We start from the raw sequence: 21,593 nt of genomic DNA, 5'->3' as shown, positions 1-21,593 counted from the left end.
AGACATTGGTATACCCTTTACCCAGATTCACCAGCTGTTAGCATTTGCCCCTTTCTTTGTTGTGTCTCTCTACACACGCATGGGCATGCATACCTATGCACAAAATCTTTCTTCTAAACTATTTGAGGATAAATTATATGTATTACCAACCTTTACTCCTAAATACTTCAGTGTGTATTTCTTAAGGTAAGGAACATTCATATAACTATAAAGTTACCAACTTCAGTAAATTTAACATTGATGCAGCCTTCTTATCTACTGCCCATCTTCCAGTTTTGGTAGTTTGAGTCAACAATATCCTTCATTGTATTTCTTGTCCTCTGATCATCTAGGGTCAGTTATCACATTGAGTTGGCACAGCTCTTAGCCTGTTAATCTCAGACGTTTCCTCAGTCTTTATTTGAGTTACATGACACTGACATTTTAGAAGAATGTAATTTTCTCCCTTTAAAAAAAAAATAGAACATTTCTCCTTTTGTGTTTGATGTTTCCTTGTAATTAGATTCAGGTTATGCATCCCTGAATCACCTAGGCCAAATATGACCTCGATGATCTTGTGTCCTCCTTAGGCTGGCACATCTGGAGGCCCATGGTTTTGAGGCAGGCATTCGTAACCAGGGGAGACACCAGTGTCTCTCGAAGTCTTCAAAATACAGGAACCCATGGGCCAGGAGTCCACGCCAACCTCTGCCCCATTCACAAGCTGGGTAGGTGAAGCCCTATGAAGCCAGCTGTACAGATTTGGAATGAAACTCCTGGGTGATCCCGAGGCACCCCTCTGGGTCACAGCCGCAGCTTTTAAATAAGGATTTGCACGTTAATGTAATATTAGAGTCTTAATAAACAGAAGCCTTTTTTTTTTTGGTATTTAAAAGAAAGTATATGCCCTACCTAATTCTCAAGTAGATTTGAAGAAGCAGTTTATTATGAGAAAACATAAATATGAGAAATGATAAAAAAAAAATAAGAAATAAGAAGGTAGACAATAAAAATCAGTAAAGAAATTGTGGTTAAGGGAAAACAAGAGTGGGAAAATAAAAGTAAGCCAGGGCTAATGTTAGTACAAAAAATGTATGCTGTGAGTTGCTGTACCTCCAGAGAAGCAGGCTACAGATTTGGCTCTGGGCTTTCTAGCAGTCTGTACAAAAAGGGAAACACGAACAGTTACATGATTCCCAGTGCTTAGAAAGCAGGAGAGGGCAGTTACATAATTTTTATTATGTAATATTTCCTGCATCCAAAACAACATATGTGCTGCATCTGCAGGCTAGGAACCATGACAATAAAACCAGCACCCGCAAGCCCGCCACACATCGCCCGAAATAGACCATTTCAGTGCTGTGTAAGCTCTCTACCCTTCAGAATTTTTCCAAGTAGGTGTGTTCCTTATATAATTTAAAAACAAGTTTAAATATTTTTTTTTTTTTTTTTTTTTTTTTTTTTTTAGTTTTACTTTTTTTTTCCAGGCTGGAGTGCAATGGCGCGATCTCGGCTCACCGCAACCTCCGCCTCCTGGGTTCAGGCAATTCTCCTGCCTCAGCCTCCTGAGTAGCTGGGATTACAGGCACGCGCCACCATGCCCAGCTAATGTTTTGTATTTTTTTTTTTAGTAGAGACGGGGTTTCACCGTGCTGACCAGGATGGTCTCGATCTCTTGACCTCGTGATCCACCCTCCTCGGCCTCCCAAAGTGCTGGGATTACAGGCTTGAGCCACCGCGCCCGGCCTTAAATATGTTTTTTTAAAAGACTGGATGGTCAGACAACTGCTTCACACAGTTATTTCTGGTGCTAAGACCCAAGGATAGTCTCATGGGTCAGCAGTTTCTACGGATCTTCATAGAAAGCATGTGGTCATGTGCTGAAGAGCAGATGACCTTGACCACTTCCTCTCGGTGTAACAGGAATATCTCAGAATGACTGGCTCTATCAGCTTTTCCACCATGGACAGACAGTAGATGTGGAGTCTTTGGGACATGGCCACAGTGATTAGCATGCCGAAATCTTAGAGAAACAGCCATTTTTAAAAGGTCAGTAAAGTCACCATTGGATATTCAAGTCTTAGAAAAGTAACTTCCTCAGGAGCCCTTCAGAAGAAGGGCTTTAAGTCAGAGAATATGGCTGACTCTCTGTCCACTGTCCAGTTAACATTCGGAGGGTTAGGATGCAGAGTGTGCTTACCGGAAACTGTGGCTTTCTCACAGCGATTAGCATGGCAGGATGTGTCTAGTAGGAGCGCTCCTTTCTTCCTCTTTCCCATTTATTTGTTAATTCATCAAGGACTTAGTGTTTTCTAGGTTCAGTTTATAAAATCCCATCATATTTTATATATAAGAGCCGTCCTTATATTTCTGTCTTCTCTAGGAGGAGTGATGTATCCAACTTATTTAAAACTGATGTTGGCTGGGCATGGTGGTGCACGCCTATAATCTTAACACTCTGGTAGTCCAAGGCCGGCAGATTATTTGAGCCCAGGAGTTCGAGACCAGCCTGGGCAACATGGGGAAAACCTATCTCTACAAAAAATACAAAAATTAGCTGGCTTGGTGCTGCACGCCTGTAGTCCCAGCTACTCAGGAGGCCGAGGTGGGAGGATCACTTGAGCTCAGGAGGTTGAGGCTGCAGCAAGAGGAGATTGCCCCACTGTATTCCAGCCTGGATGACAGAATGAAACCTTGTCTCAAAAAAAAAGAAGAAAGAAAAAAACTGATGACATGTTATTAAGCACAGTTTAAAAGGGAGCAGGGGTACAACCCAGCTGGTTATCCCACGAGAAGTCACCGATGCCATCTGTCAGGAGACAGTCCCACCACCCGACTGTTACGTTAACATCAAAGCACAGATCTAAACACTGGAAACCAGGGGAGGGAGGATGAATTATGTTTAGCTTAGTGATAACCATTTTCTTTCTACTGAGACATTAGCTTAGGAACACACAATAAAAGCTCCAAAAACCTTTTTATTATTTCTAGCCGATTTCTCTAACAAGGTGATAAAAAGTGGATGAGGGGTCATTGTGAAAGTATAAAAGAATATTGTTGTTGACTAGGCATGCATACATAAAATTGATTTATGATATCTAAAGAGTTCAGATGTGTGAAGAAGGAAATTAAGGTATAGTTTAGATACAATGTCCAGTGACTGGACTGATAGATTTAGGATTTGGAAGAAGAAGATTGCTTGCTTTTTTTGCTAATTTTTTAAAGGGATAAATTCTACTCTAGGGCCCAACATAATGCCATTAATTTCAAGATGAATACGTGGCACAAATCAGCCCCCCTCACAGAGCGGACTTGGGTCAGCTCACCGGCAGGTGCTGTGTTGAGCTTGAGTGTTACTGTGAATTACATACTGTAAAGGAGCTTGGCCCGGCCCTGCCGCAAAACCGTTGGTGTCCATAAAGTTTGGTATGCTTGATACTGGTTTTTATAACTGGCAGTTAACAAGAATCTGGGCTTCTGCCAACTTTCTCACTGTTGAAAATTCAAAAGGGCCCACTAAATAGAGCCCTTCTTTCCCTGAGTTCTGAACCAACTGAAAAATAGCACAAAAGAGTAAAGGAAAAAGGAGCTGAAAATATAACTGTTGGTTTTTGACAAAGCTTATGTTGGAGAATGCGGATCTTTTTTTTTTTTTAGACAGAGTCTCGCTTTGTCACCCAGGCTGGAGTGCATTGGCACAATCAAGGGTCACTGCTGCCTTGACCTCCTGGGCCCAAATGATCCTCTCACCTTAGCTTCCTGAGTAGCTGGGACTATAGGCATGTGCCACCATGCCTAGCTAATTCTTATTTATATTTTGTAGAGATGAAGTCTTACTATGTTGCCCAGGCTGGTCTCTAACTCCTGGGCTCAAGTAGTCCCTCCAGCTTTGGCTTCCCCAAATGCTGGGATTACAGGTGTGAGCTGCCACACCTGGCTGAGAATATGGATTTTGTTTGTAGGTAGATGGGATCCCACTCTTGTGCCTGGGAGTTACAGAAGCGTACTTGCACAGTCCTGGACAGCTCTGGCCAAGCTTAGCCCTCTGCCATTGCTGTGGCCACCATGAGGGCGGCACGGAGAAACGGAGTTGACTTGTCCTTTCTGGTGAGCTCTGCCCAAAGCAGAAGAGGACAGGCAGGACAGTGATGCCCAGGTTTGTCCCCAGCCTCACCAGTCCCGTGAGTCACCCCCTCTCTGGAGAGGAAGGCTCCCACTGACCGAGCACCCCACAGTAGAAACACCACAAGAGGAAAGAAGTGTGGGTCTGCCGTCATCTTGTTCATGCCCAGGTAGCTGTTTTCAGAAAGCTGCCCGTGTTATCGAAGCTAGCACATGTATCTAGGCACTCCCAGAGGGTTTATAATGATGGGATTCAATTCTTTGAGGTCAGAGCTCTCTCAGGTGGCCTTTTCCATTTGACTCCGTGTACTGCTGCTCCAACCCATTTGTCTTTCTGTAGTCCTTACCTTATCGGAGCCTGTGGCTTGCTGGGTTATGAGAGAAATCAGATTTTATATTATCAGCAACTTAGTGATAAGAAGTAAGGGAGAAACTTCTCCCTCAGGGCACAAGACGCTGAGTTTTTTGTTTTCTAAGATTACACAAGTCATGCAAGCGTGTTGGTTTGCAGGGAACTTGGTGTCAGGCTGTTCCTGGATGACTGGCTGCTGTTGAGCTTTCATCTGTGGCAGAGCAGCTCCCTGGCTGTGATGTATTGAAAGTCAGCACAAGCAGTTGGGGTTAGAGCTAGCATTACACAATGTGTTAGCTAGAAAGTATACCATTTTGGGCCGGGCGCGGTGGCTCAAGCCTGTAATCCCAGCACTTTGGGAGGCCGAGGCGGGTGGATCACGAGGTCAAGAGATCGAGACCATTCTGGTCAACATGGTGAAACCCCATCTCTACTAAAACTACAAAAAATTAGCTGGGCATGGTGGCACGTGCCTGTAATCCCAGCTACTCAGGAGGCTGAGGCAGGAGAATTGCCTGAACCCAGGAGGCGGAGGTTGCGGTGAGCCGAGATCGCGCCATTGCACTCCAGCCTGGGTAACAAGAGCGAAACTCCGTCTCAAAAAAAAAAAAAAAAAAAAAAAGAAAGAAAGAAAGAAAGAAAGTGTACCATTTTATCTGTAAATGGAGCACACTGCCTCCCCTCCCCTCGCTCAGCGTATCTTACACTCCATGGGAACCTGTTGCCTGTGCTTCATATGCATCCTTCTAGAGCCTTTACATATATGTCATTCATTTTACCTATGTGTATATTTTCTTTATCTTTTAGAGTTCTAATTTGAGAACAGCATTTCTCTATCAGACATTTAAGTGGCTTTTCTGTTTTCTGCTGTTTCTAATGGTGCAGTATACATTTTCCTGCCAAGAGCAGTTGAAAGTACCTTGGTTGGTCTTTCTCTTCTTTGCCCCCTGTTCTCCCTAGGCAAATGGGAATGCAGAGATGCTGGAGGAAAGGTGTGCCGTGAGAGGGACTCATTCCACCCCTACCAAGCCTCTGTCCTAAGGGCAGGAGTGGGCAGAGGGCAGGCTGAGCAGGAGACAGAGTCCAGTGCCAACTCTTAAGGTAGAAATTTGAGTCCCTGCCCCCAGGGGGAGTCCCAAGTCCCACCTAGTGGCACCTCTGGCTTTGTGGATTCCTTGAATGGCGAAGTGTCCTTTTAAATGCGTCCTTATTTAGAAAGATGGCCCATTTGAGAATTAATGTTCCTTTTCTTTAACAACTCCAGATAAGGCCCCATTGGACATAAAAGTGAAAACACTTTATTTATTTGGCTTTTATTTTAGGCTCAGCAGGTACATGTGCAGGTTTGTTACATGAGTAAATCACACGTTGCTGGGATTTGGTGTACAGATGATCTCATCGCCGGGGTGGTGAGCATAATACCTGAGAGTTAGTTTTTCAACCCTTGCCCCCTCAGACCCTCCCCCTGCCGGCAGTCCCCAGTGTCTGTTGTTCTGATCTTTGTGTCCTTGTGTTCTCAGTGCTTAGCTCCACTTACAAGTAAGAGCATGAAGTATTTGGTTTTCTTTTCCTGGGTTAATTCACTTGGGTTCATGACCTCCAGCTGCATCCGTGTTGCTACAAAGGACACACTTTTGTCCTTTTTTATGGTTTCATAGTATTCCATTGTATATATGTACCACATTTTCCTTATCCAGTTCACTGCTGTTGGGCACCTGGATTGATTCCATGTCTTTGCTATGCGAACAGTACTCCTATGCCATGAGCATAGGAGTACACGTCTCTTTTTGGTAGAATGATTTACTTTGCTTTGGATGTATACCTAGTAACAGAATTGCTGGGTCAAATGGTAATTCTGTTTGAAGTTCTTGAGAAACTTCCAAACTGCTTTTCACAGTGGCTAAACTAATTTACATTCCCACCAACAAAGGTTTTTTTTGTTTTTGTTTTTGAGACAAGGCCTTGTTCTGTCACCCAGGCTCACTGCAGCTTTGACCTCCTGGGCTCAGGTGATCCTCCCACCTCAGTCTCGTGGGACTACAGGCACACGCCACCACACTTGGCTAATTTTTAAAAATTTTTTTGTAGAGACAGGGTGTCACTTTGTTACCCAGGCTAGTCTTGCACTCCTGGCCTCTAACAGTCCTCCCACCTTGGCCTCCCGAAGTGCTGGGATTATAAACATCAGCCAACATGCCCAGCCCTGTGATTTTAATTTGCATTAAAATACTTTTGATTTTGTGATAGATGCTATAGCGTTAAACGTGAAAAGGCCCAGGACATGTGGATCTTAGAAGGCACCTGCTTCCATATCAGCCGTCTTTGTCAGCAGCTTCCTGTTGCATGGCTTGTGGCTCCGGCTTGAAGCTCAGCATCTTCAGCCCTTGCCTTCTTCCCTGTGTGATTTTCTTACATCTTGGCAAAGGCCTGCACTTTGCGCACAATGCTGCTGTGTGTCCAGGCCATCTTTCTGGGTGTGATACCCTGTGTATTGAGGAATCCCCCAACCAGTACCCCTGACCCTGCTATACCTTGTAAACCAATGCCTGTTGCATACCCAGACCAACCTGGTGATGAGAGGGTTTAACACCTTTGTAGGCCAGGTGCCTTGGCTCACACCCATAATCCCAGCACCTTGGGAGGCCGAGGCAGGTAGATTACTTGAGTTCAGGAGTTCAAGAGCAACCTGGCCAGCATGGCAAAACCCTGTCTCTACTAAAAATACAAAAATTAGCTAGCGTGGTGGTGCACACCTGTAATCCCAGCTACTTGGGAGACTGAGGCACGAGAATCACTTGAACCTGGGAGGTGGAGGTTGCAGTGAGCCGAGATTGTGCCGCTGCACTCCAGCCTGGGCAACAGAGCAAGACTGTCTCAAAAAAGAAAACATCTTTGTAATAGTATCTCAACCAGTGGGTAGAGCTGTGACTGGCCATCAGCTGAGCTCCAAACCTAGACTTGCCGGTCTCTCCATGAATACCTGACAGGTTCACCACATTTTTTGTGTCCAAATCAGGCTCAACTTTTCCTCCATACAGGTGGTCTCCCCTCCTGAACCTGGGAAGCATCTGAGGTTTTTCTGTGTCCTTTGCCTGGTGATGGGATCTGAAAGAGCTTCCTCCTTCCTTGCCTACATTGCTGCTGTTTTTGTATTTGTTCAGGCTCTCCCTAGTTCTCTCCTGGCTTACAGTCACATTTCTTAACTAGTCTTAAAACTCTTACTTTGCTGGTCTTCTGTCACATGGGAGCTGAAGTGGCCTTTCTTTGTACCCTTTGTGTTACAGGAAGGACTCAGGTGTCTTCTAGGCATCGGATCGTATTACTCTCTTGCTCAACACCTGTCGTCACCTTAGGGTGAAGTGGTTTTCATCTCATTCAAGTGCCCCTTCCCGTTAAAAAGCTGGCCATAGCAGCCTCTTCCCCATCTGATGGGGATGTGCCTCTGGCTTGGGCCTCCATTGCCACTTCAGTCCCCTGGCTGAGGTATTGCCTCAAGGATTCCATTGTGGGTATTTGAACCTCTGTTGAGGTCAAGAAGCCCCACCTCAGCGTCCCGAATAGTTGAGACTACAGATGCTTGCCATCACACCCAGCTATTTTTTTGTATTTATTTATTTATTTATTTTTAAGATGGAGTTTCGCTCATTACCCAGGCTGGAGTGCAATGGCGCGATCTCGGCTCACCGCAACCTCCACCTCCTGGGTTCAGGCAATTCTCCTGCCTCAGCCTCCCGAGTAGCTGGGACTACAGGCACGCACCACCATGCCCAGCTAATTTTTTGTATTTTTAGTAGAGACGGGGTTTCACCATGTTGACCAGGATGGTCTCGATCTCTTGACCTCGTGATTCACCCGCCTCAGCCTCCCAAAGTGCTGGGATTACAGGCGTGAGCCACCGCGCCCGGCCAATTTTTTGTATTTTTAATAGAAATAGAGTTTCACCATGTTGACCAGACTGATCTTGAACTCCTGACCTCAAGTGATTCACCTGCCTCAGCCTCCCAAAGTGTCGAGTTTACAGGTGGGGGCCATCGTGCCTGGCCAGTCTGAGTCATTTAGAAGTAGTGTTTGGCTGGGTGCGGTTGAACCCAGGAGGTGGAGGTTGCAGCGAGCTGAGATTATGCCACTGCGCTCCAGCCTGGGCAACAGAGCAAGACTGTGTCTCAAAAAAGGAAAGGAAAGGAAAGGGGAAAGGGAGGAAGGAAGAAAGAGAGAGAAACAGAGAGAGAGAGAGAAAAGAAAGAGAAAGGAAAGAGAAAGAGAGAGAAAGAAAGAGAGAGAGAGAAAGAAAGTGTTATGGACCAGAGTTGAACTTCTCCAAGTATACTGTGCAGGCATGTCCCCTGGGGACCTGGCTGAAGTGCAGGTTCTGGTTCAGGAGGTCTGGGATGAGACCCAAAATTCTGCATTTCCAATGAGATCTGGGTGATGCTGCTTCTCTGAGGAGCACACTTTGAGTAGCCGGGGGGCTGCGGAGTCCAGAAATAAACCCAAGGATGGGTGTATATCTAGCAGATAACAGAGGTAGGAAAGGGCTGGTTTATTTCATGGGTCACAGAGTCAGATGGCTGTCAGAGCTGGGAAGTGTGTGAAGCAGCTGGTGTCAGGCTATAGGGAACACTGGGGCCTGAAGATTATGTTCCTTCTACCTTAGTGTTCACTTTCAAATTTAAAAAGGAGGTGAAGAAAAGAGAGGAAGGAAGCAAGACTTACTCCAATATCACCTCAAAATGGAAACATTTTGAGGTGATGTTGGACGGCCTGGGTGGGACTTAACATGGCACTCATATCACAAAGGAAAATACATTAGCATGAATTCCAGAAGCATGAAATCTCTAAATGTAAAAAATAAAGCTATGAAAATGTTAGAAGAATTGAAAGAACGTGTGTATAACCTTGAGGTAAGGTAGACCTCCTTAAGCGAGGTTGAAATCCATGAAAACTATCTGGTATCATATAGGCATGAAGGCAAGGTCAAAAATAATGGCCAGTATCACTGAAGTTTAAGAAAGTAAACTGTTCTTAACCCATCGAATTGACGGAAGTTTTAGAGTGACAGGATCCAGTACTGATAAGGGGAAAGGAAGACTCTCCTTCAGTGCAGGGCATCTGGAAATGTTTATCAGAATGAAAATCGCATACCCTTTGATCTAGATTTTGGAAGTTTAGCTTAGCTCACAAAACAAAGTATCAATAAATATAAGTGTAGTGGCGCATGCCTGTAATCCCAGCTACTCCAGAGGCTGAGGGAGGAGGATTGCTTGAGCCCAGAAGTTCAAGACCAGCCTGGGCAATATAGTGAGACCCTATCTGTTAAAAAAAAAAAAAAAATTGAAAAAAAATTGAGGTATCATTAAATGACAATAAATAAGATTTTTAACAAGGACTTCTGTAATTTCAGAAGAGGGGAGAATTATAAATTGGGTCCCCGAAGTGCCCATCACCTAGCTTCAGCAATAAATGGCATTTCACTAATCTTGGTTTCTTTCTTCTCCTGTACTTATTCCCTGCCCCCACCCTTGAGTTCTTTAAAGCTAATTCTAAACTTGTCATGTCACCTGTAAATAATTCAATATACATCTCTAACTGATCAGAGGCTTTAATATACAAACACGTAGCCACAACACCAAATGCACTAATTCCTTAGTAGCAGCTAATACCTGTCCACTCCACATTCAGATTTCCCTTATTTTCTCAAAATATCTTTTTACAGTTAGTTTATTTGAGTCAGTTCAAACAAGCACCACACACTGTGTCTGGTTATATGTTTCTCAGATGTAGTAATACATACTTAATACAGCACTGCTTGTAATGGCAAAAAGAGACACACACAAAATAAATGGGGCAAGAATGTCTGTAAAGCAGGCAATGATTTTGCCTGTAGACAGGATTAAAAGAGAGTGGGGTGGAAGAGGGGTTGTTAATGTTTTTTTAAATACCCCTAGAACATTTGACTTGGTACAAAGTGCACGTTTTTATACTTGAAGAGAAAATCTTAATAAAAAAGCCAGCCGGGTGCGGTGGCTCGTGCCTGTAATCCTTGGTTGGTGAATCCTGGTGGATTAAAACTTTGCACATCTGTTGATTCCATGGTATTAGGGTGATTTGGGATGAGTGCTTTGCTATCAGTGTTTAACACTCTGTTTTCTTCTATCCTCTTCCCCTCAGGCATCCACCATGTTGCGAGCCTCCTTGGCACCCGTGTAAGTAACTGCTCTTAGGAATTTTTATTAAGGAGAACAGCAATGCGTAAAACGGGAATTCAAAGTGTCTTTAATAAACACTCATCTTAGCAGCCTAGTTTAGAGGAATGCTACATTTGAGCTAGAACTACATGTGAATATTAAAGGAAATATGAGTACTTATAAGTAATGTTGTTAAACCAGAATAATCTTTTTTTTTTTTAGATGGAGTTTTGCTCTTGTTGCCCAGGCTGGAGTCCAATGGTGCAGTCTTGGCTCACTGCATCCTCTGCCTTTTGGGTTAAAGTGATTCTCCTGCCTTAATCTCCCAAATAGCTGGGATTACAGGCATGTGCCACCACACCTGGCTAATTTGGTATTTTTAGTAGAGATGGGGCTTCTCCATGTTGGTCAGGCTGGTCTCGAACTCCCGAACTCAGGTGACCTGCCCGCCTCGGCCTCCGAAAGAGCTGGGATTACAGGCATGTGCCACTGCGCCCTGCCATCTTTTATTTATTCTATTTCTTTGGTAAGGAAGCCTCAAATGAAAAAAATTGTTGAATTGTTCATATGGCATTTTATAGAAATGAATTGAATCTACTACCATAGTGCAATCCACAGAGCGTTGCAGTGTCTGAATTTATGTTGTCTGCTGGATCACGCTGTGATCAGGGCCATGGGCAGCTGTGTGTGTGCCTGAGCACTCCTGTTCTGATCATTTGGGCTGTTCCCCTTGGGAGTGTCTTATGCTGTAGGGGACTGTGGTGATGGAGTTGAGAACCTTTGACTTGGACATATGGACCAGGGTGGCTTCTGGGACCCTCTGAGCCAGCTTGGTGGGGAAGGCGAGGAAGACAGGGGTACTGTGCGATTCCTCAGACACCTGAGATGCCCACAGCATTCCTCCTCCCTCAGCCCTGCCTGCGTCTGACCTTGACCCTGCACTTTATTCTCTCCTACCACTTTGGCAGCAGTATCACTTACTGCACAGATGGCTAGGGTTAAAAGCCCACCTCTGCTACCCACCCTGTGACCAGGGATTACTTATATAATTTCTCTGTGCTCAGTTTCCTCATTTATAAAATGAGAAGAATCATAGTAATTCTATTATAGGATTGTTGTGAGATAAAAATTGGCTAATACATATACAGCACTTAGCATTTGGCGTAATACTGGAGTATTACACTAAAATGAGGAAATTATCATTGATACAGTACTGTGAACTAGACAGCAAACCTCATTAAATTTCACCAGTTTTTCCATGCCCTCTGATCTCCTCTGCTACAATAAAACAACAAAACAAAACGTGAAGACACTTATGTTAGTGACAGGGAAGCTGAGGTGATGATTCCTTTCGTTTCTGGCTGACTGAAGGCAGATGGCGGGGCAGTCTGAGCTGTGTGGATCTCAAATCCGAGACCTCTCCTCACTGAAACCTAGCTCCCCTGAGGTCTTTGACTTGGAATCTTCCTGAGGAGGGTCTGCAAATTGTCCTACAACCCATCTCCTGGCTGTGTTCCCATGCTGCTTCCTGACCATGCCTTCTGCCTCCTCGGAGGGCTGAGCCACCCACCTACTTACTCGTTTTTTCTTTTCTTTTCTTTTTTTTTTTTTTTGAGATGGACTCTTGTGGTGTCTTGCCTATGCCATAGTGCAGTGGCGCAATCTCAACTCACTGCAGCCTCTGCCTCCTGCGTTCAAGCAATTCTCCTGTCTCAGCCTCCCGAGTAGCTGGGACTACAGGCATGTGCCACTCTACCTGGCTAATTTTGTGTTTTTAGTAGAGACAGGGTTTTACCATATTGGCCAGGCTGGTCTCAAACTCCCAACCTTAGGTGATCCACCTGCCTAGGCCTCCCAAAGTGCTGGGATTACAGGTGTGAGCCACTGCACCCAGCCTCTGCCTACTTATGCTTCACACTTATTTCCTGACTGTTGTTCGTCTTCCCCCAATCCAGTCGCTCAGGCTTGAGAGGAACAGTGGCTTCAGGTGTTGAGGTAGAACACTTAGGGCCTGCGGATGCTCATCGTCTTTGGACTGTGTCCAGAATTCTAAACAGGACTTCAGTGGAAAGTTATGATGCCCCCAAGGTGATTTATTCCCCATCCTAGGGGCCTCTGGCTGAAGGTAAATCTGTAGGGGTTTCTAAATCTGTTCAGGCAGAGACTCCTTGTTTTAGGAAAAATGTTAAACAGAATCTCAGTCCTCCAACAGAACAGGCAGAGCTGAGCTGGTTGAAGCTGAGGTAGGCGCCTAGACCCCAGGCTGTCCTCTAGGTGGAAGCTGGTAGGTCATGCTGGGAGCCCAGGGGAACAGCAGTTCTAGATCGGGTGCCATAATGCTTAGGAGGTGTAATGAACATGCCCTTTTGCCCTTTTCTTTCTGTTTGAACTTGTGTTGCTGAGTAGGAAATTGAAGGATGTCCCATTACTGCCCTCCCTGGATTATGAGAAACTGAAGAAGGATTTGATTTTGGGGAGTGACCGCTTGAAAGCCTTCTTGTTGCAGGCTCTGCGCTGGGTAGGTACCAAACCAAACCAGTGGTTTTCTTGGCTGGCTACCTTGCCTGTATCTTTTAACCCATCTTCCAGAAATCATTTTTCCCCTCTGTCTGCTGACACCAAGAACAGAATTTGAAAGCCGCTTCTGAAGATAGCCTGGGCCTCCTTTAAGAAACCCCTATATTATGACAATTGTGATGTAATGAGTTAAATAAATGAATTTCAAGGCCAAGAAGACTGTACCTGCCTGTGGCCCTTTCCTGGCTGTGAGCCCCACTCTGCCTGTGGGGGCCTGTGTGTGAGCGCATGGAGTCAGGGTTGCCCACAGCCCCACAGAGCCTCTGTATTCAGGCCCTGCTGTGCAGCCACCCTGGAGAAGTACCAAGGAAAGAACTCCTGTTCTCAAGATTCTAAGGGAAGTGGCCTGGTCTCCGTCGTTACTTTTCTCCCTACCCTTCAGCTTGAGTGCAGTTGAAGTCAGCAGTTGGTTCTCAGGCTTTTTAGTGTCAGACCCCTTTCCACTCTCAAAAATTATGGAGGACCTCAAAGAGCTTTCATTTATGTGAAGTTATTTGATCTACCAATGTTTATCGCATTTGAAATTAAAAATGAGAAGATTTGCCTGGGCGTGGTGGCTCACACCTGTAATCCCACTAACTTTGGGAGGCCAAGGTGGGCTGATCACCTGAGGTCAGGAGTTCTTCAAGACCAGCCTGGCCAACATGGCACAATCCTGTCTCTACTGAAAATACAAAAAATTAGCTGGGCGTGGTGGCAGGTGCCTATAGTCCCATCTACTCAGGAGACTAAGGCAGGAGAATCGCTTGAACCCAGGAGGTGGAGGTTGCAGTGAGCTGAGATCATACCACCGCACTTCAGCCTGGGCAGCAGAGTGAGACCCTATCTCAGAAAACAAAAAAACAAAACTGAAGATTTGAAATATGTGTTTATTAATTCATTTAAAATGAACACTAATAAGCAAATGACATGTTAACATAAATAACACTTTTTATGACGAATACTACTTTCCAAACAAAATTGTGAGAAGAGCAGCACCGTTCTGCAGATGTCTTTAATGTCTGGCTTGATGGAAGAAGCTGGATTCTCATATCGGCTTTGTTTTTGACTGTCAATGTCACACTTCATATAGCCTCTCAGAGACTGAACATAAAAAAGGCATGATTGTATCTTAGTATTAGGAAAATTGTGACCTTGCAGACCCCCTAAAAGGGTTTGGAGGACCTCTCAGGGTTCCCTGGACCACACTGTGGAACTGCTGGCTCTAGCCACACTGATTGAACCGGCACTTCTTTAAGGGAACAGTCCGTTTGAATTCGTTAGCATCAGACATCTTCATGGACCCCCGCATTTCAAGGTATCTTGGCATCAGGATCCTTAGCAATTTTCCATCTGTGGGTAGAAGCAGTTCTTACTTGCACACGAGTGAATGGCAGTACTTCCTGAAACACGTCTTGAGGAGGACTCTGACGACATATCCACGATCTGCAGGAAGTGTCCTGTGGAAAGCAGTGATGCTGCTCTGGTTTTGGTTGGGTCAGGACTCCAGTGGGTGGGGCAGCATGGGTCATCAGCAGTGGCTGTCTCCTCCCTGGCCATTTACCTCTCTCTGCTCAAGGTCTCAAACTCATCTTTGATTTGCCCCTTGGTTTACTGATGCTGCACTTCCTCTCAGTCTGTGCTACTCCTGAGCCTCTTGCTGAGACAGAGTATTCCTTTGCTAAGAGAGTGACATCTTCACAGAATAACCAGGAAAAGTGAAAGGTTTCTTAGGATTTCGTCTGTGTCTCTCTCCAGTGGCCCCACCTGGCTTCTTGCCCCTGTTTCTATTATACCCGAGTGAGTTTAAACAGAAACGCCACACTCTGAGTTTGTTGAGAGTCCACCTTTAATGACTGGCGTCTGAGAGTTAGCTAGAGCTCAAATCTCTCAGCCTAGAACAAAGGGCAGTCAACATTTTTATACCAGTTTAGGGTCAGGGGGTGGTAGGCAGATTATTACAGAAGCAGAAGGAGCAGGTTAGGGGAATCCAGGAGGTGGGGAGCCTAACAACAAAATTCTATTTAAAGTTGTTTTTCACTCAGGATGTGGGGTAGGCAGTTACACAGTTGCAGGTACAGGATGTATGGGCCAGTGGGCCCTGTTTCTCAGAAAATTGGTTACAAAGATGGCAGCTGTCTCAGACCACAAGCTCTGGGAACAGAATGCCCAACATAGCTCAGGGTGGGCAAAATGGAGTTGGCAGGATTGTTCAAAATGTATTCATCACAGCCAAGCTAGGTTAGTTCACTTCAACCTCAGTGAACTCAACAGAAGGGCAGCAGCGCCCCCGATGTGACATTCTGGGCACACCCTGGCCCTGGTGGTCACATCTGTTGGTAGTGCCTGCTCTGGAGGCCTCTCCGGCTCTCCTTCTAGCCCAGGGGTCTGATGCTGTGGCCTGCACTCTTGCCCATGCTAAGAACTAGCATATTCTTTACACATCCAGCTTCTCTTTGGCTAGAAGCAGGGCTTGCAGCCTTGGGATTTTTTTTTTTTTTTTTTTTTTTTGGGTTTTTTTTTTTTTTTTTTTTTTTTTTTTTTTTTTTTTTTTTTTTGAGATGGAGTTTCGCTCTTGTTACCCAGGCTGGAGTGCAATGGCGCGATCTCGGCTCACCGCAACCTCCGCCTCCTGGGTTCAGGCAATTCTCCTGCCTCAGCCTCCTGAGTAGCTGGGATTACAGGCATGCACCACCATGCCCAGCTAATGTTTTGTATTTTTAGTAGAGACGGGGTTTCACCATGTTGACCAGGATGGTCTCGATCTCTTGACCTCGTGATCCACCCGCCTCGGCCTCCCAAAGTGCTGGGATTACAGGCTTGAGCCACTGCGCCCGGCCCGCAGCCTTGGGATTTTTATGTAGCAGGATTTTCCTGAAAAAGCAAGGATAGTTGCTCTCTCTGTTACATGCTTTTTCATATCCCATCTCACACCTGTACACACTCAAGTGCACACTCACACACCCATTTTACATGCTCTCCACATGAAAGTTTTCTTCTAGCCCTGTGGACATTGTGTAAATTTTTACTTGTAGCAACATAACAGACTTACGGCTTTCTAAAATCTACAAAATTCTAGCCAGCTACCTCTACACTCATCATGCATGCATGCACACATGCACACGCACACATGCACACATTCCCTATAAGAAAGGATAGAGTGAATTTGTTGGCAGGGCATACATTCAGAGCGCTCAGCAGTCAGCCTTGTGCCCCTCCCATTGAGCCATGCCACTGTGCCCTGTATTGTACTTCCCTGAGCTAGACCTCACTTTCCTATCCCCCACCATGCTCATTCTCCCCTGTGCTGGTTAATAGGCTGCCCTTCCTGCAGGGGCCAGCTGCTGAGCCCCTTTGTACAAGAAATGCCTCTCTGGGCATGGATGAGCTCTCCACTATCTGCACACTTATGATCTTAGCATTTTGCTGCTTCACTTCTCTGGAGATTTCACATGTATAAGTTGGCTCAAACATCCACTGTGTCACCCATTAGGAAGCACATCATAGGTTCTTGTTATTTGGTTAACCAGTTAACTCACCCCTCACAGCTGGATATTATTTATTTTGTTTGGTTAAATGTGTAGTTACTGATACTGCCATTTAAAACACACCTGCTACGTGAAACTTTTCTCCATTATAAGACTAAGAAAAACTTTTTTCTTTGCTCCAGCGCTTGACCACATCCCATCCTGGAGAGCAGAGGGAAACCGTTCTGCAGGCCTACATCAGCAATGACCTCTTGGACTGTCATAGCCACAACCAGGTTGGTAAGAGGTGGCTCACATCATGGCCAGGGCCTTCAATTCTAGGTAATGATCTTAGCATTGTTCCCCATCTGGGGGAAGCTTTAATTTCTGTGCACATTTTCAGCATCATAATTGTGTGTCAGCCTTGAGCTCGTGAGATCTTTTGTTCACCCTGGGCATTGTCCTACTTTTTGCTTCTAGTAAAGAGTTCTAAACAAGTTAGAACTGCTTGATTCATCATCTCTGGAGCTCTTTTTGGCCGTTTTTCCTTTTCTCAAATTCCTCTTTGACCTCACTTCACGCTGCTTGCCATAAGTCCTGAAAACTGAGTATGACTTCAGAGGAACGAAGTAGGTAAGCAAATTCAGGTTGGTTACATCTGGGCCTGACTAACAGTGTCTTTAATACAGTACATACATATAGTTTTGGACCAGATAGGTCTACTGATCCTGTGGGATAAGTATGAGATTTGGGGTAAAATAAACTTTCTTTCCAACCTCTGCTCTACCACTCATTAGCCAGGTCACTGTAAGCGAGTTACTCAATCTCAGGCATTTCCTCGTCTGGGAAAGGAGCTGTGCCTGCCTTGGGAGGTTGTTGGGATGATTACATACAGTCATATGTGGGAGTCCTTAGCTCCAGGCCTGGCACTGAACAGTCACTAATGGTCTTTCTCTCTGTCCCTGCCCCTCCTATCTGTATCTGCACTAAACTTCACTGGACAGGAGGAGGATCAGGATTTTGAATTTGGCACATGTTAAGATGGTACTACATTTTATTATTTCAGTTGAATTTTTATCCAGAATGTGGTAAAAATGTATGTTAAACTTCACAATGTATGCACTGAGTGGAGTATCAAATTATCTTAATTCTCACTGATTAAATAACTGTGTTAGGCCATTTCCTGCTGCTAGAACAGAATACCACAGATTGAGTAATTTATAAACAATACAGGTGTATTGTACTCAGCAGTTCTGAAGTCTAGGAAGTCTAAGAGCATGGCGTCAGCATGTGGCAAGAGTCATCCCAAAGCAAAAGGCAGAAGGCAGAAGTGAGCACGCAAGACAGAGAATGGAGGGCGAAGCTGTCTTTTTATCAGGAGGTTACTCACGATAACTAACCCACTCCGGTAATAATGGCAGTAATCCATTAATGCCTAATATCTTAAAGGTCCCGCCTCCCTGTGCTACAACATTGGCAATTAAATGTCAATATGAGTTTTGGTGGGGACATTCAAACCATAGCAACAGACCCTGGGAAAGCGATGCACACATTCTGTTTTGCATACAGGCTATAATTTGAGTTTCAAGTTGCCAGTTTACTCTGCGAATGTAATCTTAATGCTCTCATGAAAGAGTTGTGTTAAGTTTGAAAATACTCACATATTCTTGACTTATTTTCTTGCCTTTTTTCCTGTTGGGTTTTTAATGGCATTGAATCCAGCCTATAAGGCATGAAGCAGCTGAATAATATATTGTTACAACTTCCAAACTCAAATTCAAGGAGTAAAGTCAATACTGATTATTTCTAACATTATTTCATTGAGTCGAAGATACACTTTTCCCCGTCTTAACATTTTTGCCAGTGGGGTGTATCTGACAGTGAATGGCATATTATAGTTTAATTGGCAGTGTTTTTCTTTTCTTTCTTGATTATACGTAAAACGATAATGTGTCCTCTTATGAAAGGTGTCTTGCGTTTTGTCATCTGTAGTTTTTATCAAAAATACAGTGATCTCCATAGTCATTGAAGAGAATAATTTCTTCCTCAAGTCATTATATATAATTCTTGTGGTTTATTTATTTATTTTGAGATGGAGTCTCAATCTTGTTGCCCAGGCTGGAGTGCAATGGTACGATCTCTGCTCACTGCAACCTCCACCTCCTGGGTTCAAGCGATTCTCCTGCCTCAACCTCCCAAGTAGCTAGGATTACAGATGCCTCCCACCACACCCAGCTAACTTTTGTATTTTTAGTAGAGAGACCACTAAAAATCTTTCACCATTTTGGCCAGGCTAGTCTCAAACTCCTGACCTCAGGTGATCCGCCCACCTCAAGTCTCCCAAAGTGCTGGGATTACAGGCTTCAGCCACTGCGTCCCTCTATGGTTTACTTAAGAAGAAATGAGCTGAACCCTTTTACACTGCTGGTGGCAATGTAAATTAGTACAACCGCTATGGAAAACAGTATGAAGATTCCGTAAAGAACTCAATGTAGAACTACCATTTGGTTCAACAATCCCACTACTGGGTATCTATCCAAAGAAAAATAAGTCATTATATGAAAAAGACACATGTACACACATGTTTTCAATTTGCAGTTACAAAGATTTGGAACCAACCTAAGTGCCCATCAACCAATGAGTGCCTAAAGAAAACGTGGTATATATATACCATGGGATACCACTCAGCCCTAAAAAGGAATGAAACAATGTCTTTTGGGGCAACTTGGATGGAGCTGGAGGCCATTATTCTAAGTGAAGTAACTCAGGAATGGAACACCAAATATCATATATTCTCACTTATAAGTGGGAGCTAAGATATGAGGATGCAAACAAAAATGATATAATGGACTTTGCACAGGTGACAGTGTTCACTGTACCCAATGGGTGCACTAAAGTCTCAGAAATCACCACTAAATAACTTATCCATGTAATTAAAAACCACCTGTACCCCATAAACTTGAAATAAATTTTTTTTTTTAAAGAAAAGAAGAAATAGGCCGGGTGTGGTGGCTCATGCCTGTAATCCCAGCATTTTGGGAGGCCGAGGCAGGTGGATCACCTGAGCTCAGGAGTTTGAGACCAACCTGGCCAACATGGCGAAACCCTGTCTCTACTAAAAATACAAAAATTAGCCAGATGTGGTGATGCATGCCTATAATCCCAGCTACTTGGGAGGCTAAGGCAGGAGAATTGCTTGAACCTGGAAGGCAGAGGTTGCAGTGAGCCAAGATCATGCCACTGGGCTCCAGCCTGGGCAGCAGAGTGAGACTCTGTCTCAAAAAAAAAGAAAAAAGAAAGAAATGAGTGTAAGTTGTCTTAAGATGTCAGAGAATCTGCAGGGCAGAAAGATTCCTTGTCCAACATGGATGTGTCACTATGGCACCATGGTAACCTGGCCTGTACACACAGGAAATTGAATTCCTTGGTTTGTTCCTCTCCTGTAGTGGTTCTCAAAGTTAAATGTGCATCATTATCTCCTAGAGGTCTCATTAAAACACAGATCAGGTCCCACCAACAGTTTCTGTTCAGTAGGTCTAGGGTAGGGCCCAAGGATTTGCATTTCCAGCAAGTTTTCCAGCGATGTCAATACTGCTGATCCAGGGTGCTTTGAGAATTACAGTTTGAGACCAAAAACTTGAATGGAGCCAAATTTAATGAAATTGCAAGGCTGCATTTTTCATTTTTAGCTGAATTCTGAATTTTTCATTTTTAGCTGAAACCTGAGCTCAGGAGTTCGAGACCAGCCTGGCCACATGGTGAAATCCGCCTCTACTAAAAATACCAAGTTCTTCATATCTCTAACCATCTTAACCACTTTTAAGTGTACATTTGAGTGGTATAAAATGCATTCATAATGCTGTGCAAACATCACGTACCGTCAATCTCCATAAACAACTTTTTTCTTCTTGTAAAACTGAAACTTTGTACCTGTTAAGCAATAATTCTCCATTTCCCCTTACTCCAGGCCGCTGGCAAATCCCCATTCTACTGTTTGTCTCTATGATTGTGACTACTACAAATACCTCATATAAGTAGAATTGTCCACTGTTTTTCTTTTTGTGACTGGCTTATTTCACTTAGCTAATGCCCTCAGCTTCATCCACGTTGTAGCATACGTCAGAGTTTCTTTCCTTTTTAAGGCTAATGCTTCCTCATATGGATGGACCAGATTTTGCTCATCTATCTGTTCCTCTGTCAGTGGACATTTGGGCTACCTCTACCTTTTGGCTACTGTGAATAGTGCTGCTGTGAAGTGTGCATGCACATCCTGACTTCTGTGTTAATTCGTTCCTTGCTTTGTAGTTCTCCCATCTATGTATATAGCCTGCAAAATACCGTGTTTGCTTTTGTGCTGAGTAGCAAGTACCAGCCTCACTCTGCAAGGAAACGGGACTGTGCCCATGTTAGATGAAGTTACCTAGGAGAAAATGGCATAAACAAAAGTTTGGGATAATAGTTGGACATAGCTTCCCAGAACATTTATTGATTCCCTCCGGTGACATTGGTAATCAAAGCTGGGAGAGAGTCCTGTGAAACCTAGACCGTGTGGCAGAATTGAAAGATCATCCAGGTGCCAGTTGTCCAGCAGCAATATTGATTGATTGATTGATTGATTGAGACAGAGTCTCACTGTCACCCAGGCTGGAGTACAATGGCACAATCTTGGCTCTGTGCAACCTCCATTTCCTAGGTTCAAGCAATTCTCCTGCCTCAGCCTTCCAAGTAGCTGGGACTACAGGTGTGTGCTACCACACCCAACTAATTTTTGTATTTTTAGTAGAGATAGGGTTTTGCTGTGTTAGCCAGGCTGGTCTCAAACTCCTGACCTCAGGTGATCCGCCCACCTCGGCCTCCCAAAGTGCTGGGATTGCAGGTGTGAGCCACCGAGCCTGGCCCAGCAGCAATATTTTTTTTTTCAAATTTTTGAAT

At 44.5% G+C, this 21,593-nt stretch overlaps 1 protein-coding gene across 1 annotated transcript in view; it reads left to right on the top strand.

Moving 5' to 3' along the window:
* Positions 1-21,593, top strand: part of LOC108304746 (lisH domain-containing protein ARMC9) — a 103,526-nt gene that overhangs the window by 50,365 nt on the left and 31,568 nt on the right. Inside the window, exons 10-12 of the mRNA XM_017529043.2 lie at positions 10,622-10,656; positions 13,045-13,156; positions 16,865-16,957. Of these exons, the coding sequence (XP_017384532.2) occupies positions 10,622-10,656; positions 13,045-13,156; positions 16,865-16,957 (240 nt within the window). The remainder of the gene's footprint in view (positions 1-10,621; positions 10,657-13,044; positions 13,157-16,864; positions 16,958-21,593) is intronic.

Source organism: Cebus imitator, unplaced genomic scaffold, assembly GCF_001604975.1.
Source record: "Cebus imitator isolate Cc_AM_T3 unplaced genomic scaffold, Cebus_imitator-1.0 Scaffold57, whole genome shotgun sequence".
Taxonomy (NCBI): domain Eukaryota; kingdom Metazoa; phylum Chordata; class Mammalia; order Primates; family Cebidae; genus Cebus; species Cebus imitator.
The sequence above is the reverse complement of the archived record's forward strand: the minus strand, read 5'-3'. Positions and strand labels throughout refer to the sequence as shown.